General features: G+C 34.0%; 1 protein-coding gene across 3 annotated transcripts in view; it reads right to left on the minus strand.

The window, feature by feature from the left end:
* TRDMT1 (tRNA aspartic acid methyltransferase 1) overlaps positions 1–9,821 on the minus strand; it is a 46,017-nt gene that overhangs the window by 9,424 nt on the left and 26,772 nt on the right. The window contains exons 4-9 of one of the 3 annotated variants that reach the window (XM_005856725.2): positions 8,355–8,426; positions 7,680–7,745; positions 6,385–6,454; positions 4,559–4,642; positions 2,394–2,737; positions 391–448 (exon numbers count right to left, since the gene is read on the minus strand). In XM_005856725.2, the coding sequence (XP_005856787.2) occupies positions 391–448; positions 2,394–2,737; positions 4,559–4,642; positions 6,385–6,454; positions 7,680–7,745; positions 8,355–8,426 (694 nt within the window). The remainder of the gene's footprint in view (positions 1–390; positions 449–2,393; positions 2,738–4,558; positions 4,643–6,384; positions 6,455–7,679; positions 7,746–8,354; positions 8,427–9,821) is intronic. The other 2 variants (XM_014538517.1, XM_014538514.1) reach the window with 2 other exon arrangements.

Raw genomic sequence — 9,821 nt, forward strand, 5'->3', positions numbered from 1 at the left:
GAGTTTATAATTGAAATATTAATAAAATGCTTTGCTCAAACATAGACTTCTTTCCTTAAAAGTCATAGTATGTGCTCCAAAAGAAGTCCCCAATTTTAAGATATTTGTACATAATTTTAGAGAAATTAACTGTTGCACACTGCATGTCAACTTACTCTTTATGGAATAAAAAATACAGAAGGCAAGAATAAAAACATAAAATATTCTTTTTATATAAACTTATGCAGCAAGAAAATTTTCTATAGTAAAGAATTACTATATATGAATATAAATATGAATAATATATATCCATTTCCAATAGAACATGTAAAATTATTTTGACATTCTCAAATTTTAAGTATTAAAAATAATTTTATTTAAAATAATTAAGTTCTAAAGCATGCATAGTACCTGCACATCCTCTGCAGTCTGCAACACAGATCCTGTCCCTTCTATGTACCTCCCATAACTGAAAAATTAACACAAATATTATCTAATGTATTTGTTAATGCAAAATTTCTTAAATATTTCCCGAATAAATTAATCAATCTACATAATTCTATCCTTCTGTAATATTCTGGATATCATCACATAAATAGGCTTAATGATTTAATAATAACTGGGTAAGGGGTATAAGGTCATTTTATTTAAGCTTCTCAGACACTAAATGTGGAAGTTTTTTGAGTTGTGTAAATACTATTTTGAATTATGTATTATCAATTGCCATTTCTTTGTATTGTCATTTTTAAAATGTTCATCACTTGTAAGTATGAACTTGTTCCAATTTTATATCTAAAAACTATTCCATACTTATATCCCTTCTACTTTAAACCAAATGTTAGGCAGGTAAAAATAAATTGCTGCTCTTTTTTTTATAATGCCAGACCATCATTTCTTCTCATGAACACAAGGTCCCACTATCCAGTATCATGACAAACATGCGCCCACTCAATATGCATCTGCCTCTGACTGTAACACAGTACATTTTTCCTCTTTCCATACAACAATGAGAATACTGCAAGGTATTAGTAATATTTCTTCCCCTAAGATCATTGCCAAGCTGGTTGTTCAACATATTATCATTATTATTTTTCCTAATAGATCAATTTAAAATATAAATTAAAGAAAGTCACAGCAGGGAAAAATTGTTATCAAATTGTTTTCTCACATATTATATATGTATATTTGTATTATCCACACTAAAATAGACTTTTACAGTAAGGCTTCTTTTATACAATCTTTATAGCTACAAAAAAATGCGAGGCTGTTTTATTAAAATCCTAAAAAGAACCTATTAGACTTGGAAAAAGACAACAGCTGAGTGATGTCTTTTAAGGTAATGAAAAGCAATAAACCTGTTCTCCTGGAAGTACAGGGGCAAAGTATGATAAAATCAGAATGAATCTGGTATGATTATATCATGAACATAGTGTCTTGTGCAAGATAGGTAGCTAGTAAGTAAAAAGAGAAGACTATGTATCAAATGAAGTTGAATGGAATTAACAAAGCTGAATCAGGGATCTTTCACATTTTCTGGAAAGACCTAAATTTTCCCTTCTTTCTAGGTTTTAAAATATTGGTGAAAAACATATTAACATTCAAGAAATAACCCAAAGTTAACCAGTAAAAGAAATGATGCTATACCCATACCACGAGAATAGAAAAGTTCTTTATGTACTTATATGCAATAATACCCAGTTTATATTGTGCAAAAAAAAGGGGGGCACATACATAAAAATAGATATAATATGTTACCACTTCTTAAAGGAGGGGGAAAAATATAGATGTGTATTTAAATGCACCTTCACACATAATACCTCTGGAAGATGAGACAGTAAATTGAAATCACTGGTTACATGTCGTGAGGAAAACTGAATGGCCAAGACAGAGTAGAAGGGAGTCTTAAAATCTTAGTGCCTTTTGTAATTTGAACTAGGAGAATTTATTCTTATTTAAAAAACGAAATAAAATTTAAAATGTACTCTAACATGAGCCAGATGATTCAATTTTGTATTTTGATACTAAAATTTAATTTCTTCTTATATATTGATCATGAGAGAAGACATAAACTTTTGAGGTTTGATGTGGCATAAAATGAAAGGTGCTAAAAAATTAGTAATTTACCCTGTATAGAAACCATGTTTTATGCTCCCATGGAAGTCACCAAACAAATGGCATCGTCTTTTATGAGCACTTTTATGGGTTGTGTATATAATGTTCTGCCAGAAGGACTTTTCACTCATGTATTCTACTAGAACATGAAAGCAGGCAATTAAGGGTGAAAAAAAAAACATTCTAGCAGAAACATTTTATAAAATGCTCCTTGTTTTGAGAAGAACTAAAAGAGACAACAGGTATAAAAAAAACCCTGGTTATTTTGGATATACCATGAATAGTCTCTCTTTAAAACCTACCCTTTTGTAAAGCACATGGATCTCCTGCAAGTGGGCTTAACAATGTCTAACAAAAGAGCATATCGCAGCAACGACTTTGGTGGTAAAAAGTACTGATTCACGTCAATATCATCTTCAAGAAAAGCTTTTAGCATTTGTACAGAGAGGTCACTGTCCTGTTGATGTTTCCGCTCAATTTCTTCTGCAGTTTCAAGCTTAAAAAGAATGGCTTCTTTTCCTGAACACTGTCTGCTGCTATCAAAGCAAATATTTGGTTCAATTTTCTTTCCTTCAGTTTTATTGACTGCATCTATTGCATGTTGTTGAGGATGTTCAGATTCCATTTTGGGAAACTCCATTAGTACCTGGCATTAAACAAAAATATACATATTGTCCAAAGCTTTATTAAAAATAAAAGAAATTAATAATGTCCGGTCAACATTATGCAAAAATTATTTTAGCCTTTATAAAGTTGTCATTTGAAAGATAAAAAGTGTGGTTTATTTGTACTTATACGAGTTATTACAAGTTATTCTTCATATAGTTATAGTATCATCTGACTGCAGATTATTTATTTCATGGAGTTGCTGCTTTGTGTATTTATTAATAAAAATATTCAACAAAGTAACAGGAAATATGTTGACTAAATGTAGAGCATCATATCTGTGAAAAAAGTTTAGAAGCAACATTAACATTTCTAGAAAATGCACTTCAGATTCAAGTTTGCCATCCCCTTCATCAAAGAAGAAAAACTGGAACATACCCAAGATCTAAAGGAAAACTAGTAATTAAAAAAAGAAAAGCACTTTTCACTCTGAAAGGTTATTTCTACTCCTGAGTCCCATAGGAAAAACTTGTTCCTGCAAAACATGTAACCATGTATAATGTCCTATTTTGTAAAAAAAAAAAAAAAAAAGTTCCAGGAATTTTTAATGAAGTCTTTGTTAAAATGCTTTGTACATTCTTTTTGGAATTGCCCACTATGGGAAGGGAGATGTATTGGTACTGTATTGCAGGGGATTAAAATGACACTATTGACCCCCTGTAGGACATGACTTTTAGGTTCTCTCCTGTGATAGTTACGGAGAGCTTCACTGAACCACTGAAACTCTATTATTCAGACCAATTGCTGAGAGAAGGATGTTTAACTATTTGCGCAATTAGATAGACTATCTATAGCAACTGAGCACTTTATTGTAGTTTGTACTACTCATTACTACATTTAATCAATTAAAGCTAAAGAGCATTGACTTCAACGAAAACGGAACCAAAGGATTTTGTTGAGAGAAAAAGAGGGTAACTGCACTAATGGTAATTTTTTAAACTTTTAACTCATTTTTTTTCTAATGATGAAAGAAAATTTTTGTTTTGTTTAAGCCGCAGCGGTTCTCAACCTGTGGGTTGCGAACAATGAAAATACATCCTGCATATCAGATATTTACATTACGATTCATAACAGTAGCAAAATTACAGTTATGAAGTAGCAACAAAAATAATTTTATGGTCGGGGGTCACCACAACATGAGGAACTGTATTAAAGGGTCGCGGCATTAGGAAGGTTGAGAACCACTGGTTTAAGGCAATAAATATGGCACCAGGAGAAAAAAAAGGCCTAGCAGTGGTCAGCAAACTCATTAGTCAATAGAGCCAAATATCAACAGTACAACGACTGAAATTTCTTTTGAGAGCCAAATTTTTTAAACTTAAACTATATAGGTAGGTACATTGTTATTAACTTAATTAGGGTACTCCTAAGGCTTAGGAAGAGAAACACTCAAGGGGCCAAAGAGCCGCATGTGGCTCACGAGCCGCAGTTTGCCGACCACGGGCTAGGCCCAGGGGATAGACCTATGCATAGTCTATATTACAGACTCAGTAAGATACATAGAAGCCTCTACAATGCAGTTTTTGAAATAAATGAGCAGATTCAATATATTTACTATATATATATAATAATAATGATGGTAACAACAACCATAACTATACCTGGCCAGGGGCTTGAAAAGGTAATGGCTCTGACTGAAGCTTTGCAATAAGGAAATACCGTAGTCTTGAATTTGGAATGCCAAGCTGGAAATAAAAGAGATCTCTATCAACTGTTAGCACCTAGTAAAGAGCCTCATACAGGTATACATTTAGCCTGTGCCATAAAAAATTCTGTTTGGTAACAACAACCATAACTATACCTGGCCAGGGGCTTGAAAAGGTAATGGCTCTGACTGAAGCTTTGCAATAAGGAAATACCGTAGTCTTGAATTTGGAATGCCAAGCTGGAAATAAAAGAGATCTCTATCAACTGTTAGCACCTAGTAAAGAGCCTCATACAGGTATACATTTAGCCTGTGCCATAAAAAATTCTGTTACTGAGTTGTGGAAGACTATTTTGCACAAACCCTTAAACCCTTTAAACTGTTGCTTTGTACCTTTATTTTGAATTAAATAAAGATTGAATCTGATAAATCATATGTCTATGAGTCACTTTAATTCCATATTTTCCAGGTAAGAAGTTATATAGACATTGATAATATAGTAACTATAAAATATAGTTATTCTTGGGTATTTATTACCTCATTTTATTAAAAAAAAAAGAAGGATTCACTACATTTTAAAGTTAAAAGGAAATAAATATTAAAATTAGAGATCAGATACATTGCCAATTTTCACAGTGGGACATCTAATTTTTTTTATTGGTGTTAATTTCTTTTTAGGTTTAAAGTGTAATATTAGCTTATACAGTCCATGAAGAACAGTTCCACGTGCAAAGTAAGTGTTCATTCAATAAAGATTTATTGAATAAATGAACAGACTGAAAGGAGTAAGATGGATAGAGGTTACAATCCCCTTACTATCTACAGCAGGGGTCCTCAAACTTTTTAAACAGGGGGCCAGTTCACTGTCCCTCAGATCGTTGGAGGGCCGGACTATAGTTTAAAAAAAAACTATGAACAAATTCCTATGCACACTGTACATATCTTATTTTGAAGTAAAAAAACAAAACGGGAACAAATACAATATTTGTATATGCATGTGGCCCGTGGGCCGTAGTTTGAGGACCCCTGATCTACAGCATCTATTCTTTCCCCCTTGCTATTTGGGTTGACTATAACGTAGTTGACTATAAACCCTGGTCCAAAGAGAAGTCATTGTGAATGATAAGAATTTTTTAATGTACTTGCTTTGTAATCTTAGGATATGCTTAAGTTCAATAAGAACAACAAAAAAATGAAAACAAAAACATGGACATCTAATTTTTGAAATGGGTTTTCTTTTCATTTCAGGGCAAAGAACTGTAAAACAGAAAAAGATGGTAATAGGCTAACAAACAGAAAGACAAAATAAAAATAGACAATGACAATTGTAATATCAAAGATGTACCAAATTCTTATAATAAGTTTCTTACCCATGAAATAGAAGCAATGTTTGCATATTAATGAAATGTCCCAATAAAAGGAATTAAAATATTATGATATGTTCATTTTTTTTCTATTTTGGATTATTCTGAAGCATTACTAAACTATAGCACACGCATTTTGGAAATACCATATGGCACATAATTTCAAAACACACTTATTTTTTCTGTATAGAAAGAAAAATATATTCTCTATGAGCCTCAAGTTATATATTTTTCATAAAATAAGTATAAGTGAATCTATAAGCCTGTACTATATTCTTTAGAAAATAAAACCCATGTCTGAAGTAATTTTAAGATTTACCTATAATATTATCTAAATAGATCTATTCAGTGGTCGGCAAACTGCGGCTCGCGAGCCACATGCGGCTCTTTGGCCCCTACAGTGTGGCTCTTCCACAAAACACCGACTTCTGCACATAGGCCACGAAGTTTCAATCGCACTGTACATGCGCGCCCGCACGTGCTATTTTGTGGAAGAGCCACATTCAAGGGGCCAAAAAGCTGCATGTGGCTCGCAACCCGCAGTTTGCCAACCACTGTTCTTACTGATTCAAATTCCCTTTGAGAAAATGTATAAGAGTTTATAATTGTGGTACCTACAGAGGTTGGAGATAATAGAAATTCTTGGTACTGAAAGCCGCAATTTTCTATTGTTTTTATTAACAGGTCTCTGAAAAGACAAAAATAAAGGAAAATAAAAAAGAAACGCTTTCACCTTAAAGTTGGGAATTAGGTTCTTATATAAAATATTATACATAAAATTTCATTTTAACTGAAAACTGTTCCTCCACTCAAGTTGTTAGAAGGAGAATGATCCAAGGTCTTCATTAAGTGCAGTACTTGAGAAATTACATTTCTCAAAAAAAGACAATGATAATTTCTATTTTAAATAAATACAGCTCTCAGATAATTTATCCAAACTGGTGAGAGATAGAATTGCCAATCTACTGATGCTAAATTTGCTATGGGAAATGGAACTATCTAGTAAGTCAGATGGGAGAACACTGCTAAAGACAGCAGCTAAATAAAAAGTGTGCATGCTTTCTCTCCAGCTGGGCTACCATCTGAAAGGGCCCCAACACATGGCTTTTTCTGTCTTACTGTATGACTGAAAAAGCCTGTCCACCGGACCAATTCTTTTCTTTTCTTTTTTAAATTAAATTTATTGCGGTGACATGAGTTAATAAAATTATATAGGTTTCAAGTATACAATTCTATGATACATGATCCGTATATTGCATTGTGTGCCCATCACCTAAAGTCAAGTCTCCTTCTGTCACCATATATTTGGCCCCTTTACCCTTTATTACTCCCCGACACCTCCCTTTCCTCTGGTAACCACCAACCATACTGTTGTCTGTGTCTATGAGTTCTTATTTGCCTGTTTTTCTTATTTGTTCATTGTTGCTTTCAGTTTTATATCCCACATATGAGTGAAATCATATGGTTCTTAACTTTTTATGTCTGACTTACTTTACTTAACATGATATTCTAAAGATTCTTCAACAGATGATTGGATAAAGAAGATGTGGTACACATACACAATGTAACACTACTCAACCATAAGAAAAGATAAAATACTGCCATTTATGACAACATAGATGGATCTTAAGGGCCAATTCTTACTGAAAACATTTCTACTTCTAAATAACTAAGCACCAATATAAGCAGCTATAATTGAGAAATATCATTCTTATTAAAATAATTGCTCATTCTAGAAAATTTCAAACATCAGAACGGGAGAGAATCAATTTAACTTAACTTTGTGATGCTTTTCAAAATCAATATTAATGAATAAAATATATAACATATAAAATGTCAGAATGTACATGTTTATTTTTAAGATCTTTACTTCACAACAGCTAAGATGAACACAAGACAAATACATGCTTTACCTTGCAGAAGATACTTCAAAACCTTTAACATTTTCTAAAAGAATATACTTCGGTAATGTTTGTAACCTAAAAACAATACAAAAACAAAACCAATAGAATTCCAAAAATCTCATTGTTAAGAAGAACAAAATGAAGAAATTCCTTATTTGTGGGAAATATGAGGTAAGCAATTTTCTAAACTCTCATTTTTTATAAAAGAATTTTATAAGGGATGAAGATAACTCATATTTTATTCATTTTCCCCATAATCATGGCATACCTGATAAAGTTAACATTTGAAATGTTAATTTCCATTGAGTTTATCTCGAAACATGGGTTCACACAGAGCCTCTGATGCAACTCAAAGGCTGCCATTTACACAGGGCTAGCACAGGCTTCCAGGCCATGGACAACAGCATTCGCTAACAGACGCTTCATCTGCATTAATACTATGAGCAGAGGCAACAGAATTTAGCTATTAGGCTGTAATTCCCTGTCACTCACTGTAGTGGCAACTGTGGAATCAGCAAACATTTGCAGTTCTCTTATTATTCATGCAGAAGAAGATAAATGACATGCACAGTATCTGCAGGCAGCATGTATAAACTGCTAATCTCTATAAAATGTCCATCACATTCTGCCAGATCCACGGTTTTAAATTTAAGGTAAGCTTGTACAGGAATCTAAGGTTTTTACCTGGGGAGAATATCTAGAATATATAAGAAGCTATTCGTCCTTGGATCAGTCACATCACCTTGCAGACCAATTCTAAAGGGATTGAGAAAGCACAAGTAAGTTTATCAAAAATCTTATATAAAGATATCAAATCTCTTTTAAAAAGTCACAACCGCCCTAACAGGTTTGGCTCAGTGGATAGAGCATTGGCCTGCGGAAAGAAGGGTCCCAGGTTCGATTCCGGTCAAGGGCATGTACCTTGGTTGCAGGCACATCCCCAGTAGGGAGTGTGCAGGAGGCAGCTGATCGATGTTTCTCTCTCATCGATGTTTCTAATTCTCTATCCCTCTCCCCTCCTCTCTGTAAAAAAATCAATAAAATATATTTAAAAAATAAAAATAAATAAAAAGATAAAAATAAAGTCACAACCAAGTGAATTAAAATTAATTGGTCTTCACAATAAATATGATCATCTTTGTTGCACAGAGAACAAAATGCACTTTTTCATTTATTTTTTTAAAAAGCCTTGCCTATCTAATAAACAAACTTAAAATTTATTTCTACAAAACAAAATGCCAAACAATTTACATGAGACAAAGAAGAAAAAAAAGTCAATGAAGAATAAAATCAATCACTCTCCTAATATAGCTTGGGTTGGGAAAGATACACACACACAATTGCTGATGGCACCATTTGCTCTGTCCAGGTGAGACAACAAAAGTTCTAATGAATGAGCTGGTTGGGTAGGAAGGCAACAAAGAGCTGATGGCATTGATGACTTATCACCATCTAAGCAGATCAGAGTAGTAGGTAAGACTAAGACAATCTTGTCCAATGTAAAAAGGAAAAACTTAAGCTGAAGGCTTGATTCTACAAGCAGGAGTTATAACTTGGTTGCACTAATAAGATCAAAACAGATCATGTAAACAGGCAGTAGTTGGACTAGCAGTTATTTCTTACAAATAAGATTTAATATAATTATCTGACCATTATGCTATACACCTGAAACTAATCTACACTATCTACACTAATAAAAGAGAAACATGCAAATTGGTGTCACTCTGCTACACCCACAAGCCACGCCCACCAGCCAATCAGGAGCAAGTATGCAAACTAACCCAACTAAGATGGTGGCAGGCACTGAGCTGGAGCAAACAGAAGGCTTGGGTTGCCCCCAGTGATGGAGGAAGCCAAGCTTCTTGACTGCCCTGGTTGGCCCTGGGCTCCGCTCAAGGCTACAAAGTTTCAATTATAGAAGATAAATAAAACTCAGATACCTGCTTCCAGCTGCTTTGGCCTCCGCTCAAGGAGGGTCTGGGAGCCTGGATTGCCAGGGGCCATGGCCAGCCTACAAACAGCCATCAGCCCCTCACCCAGGCTGGCCAAGGACCCCAGTGGGGACCCCCACTCAGAAGGGGGTGTGGCCAGCCTGAAAACAGCTCTCAGCCCCTCACCCAGGCTGGCCATACCCTCATGGGGTGAGGGTCC

Source organism: Myotis brandtii, unplaced genomic scaffold (genome assembly GCF_000412655.1).
Source record: "Myotis brandtii unplaced genomic scaffold, ASM41265v1 scaffold1042, whole genome shotgun sequence".
Classification (NCBI taxonomy): Eukaryota; Metazoa; Chordata; class Mammalia; order Chiroptera; family Vespertilionidae; genus Myotis; species Myotis brandtii.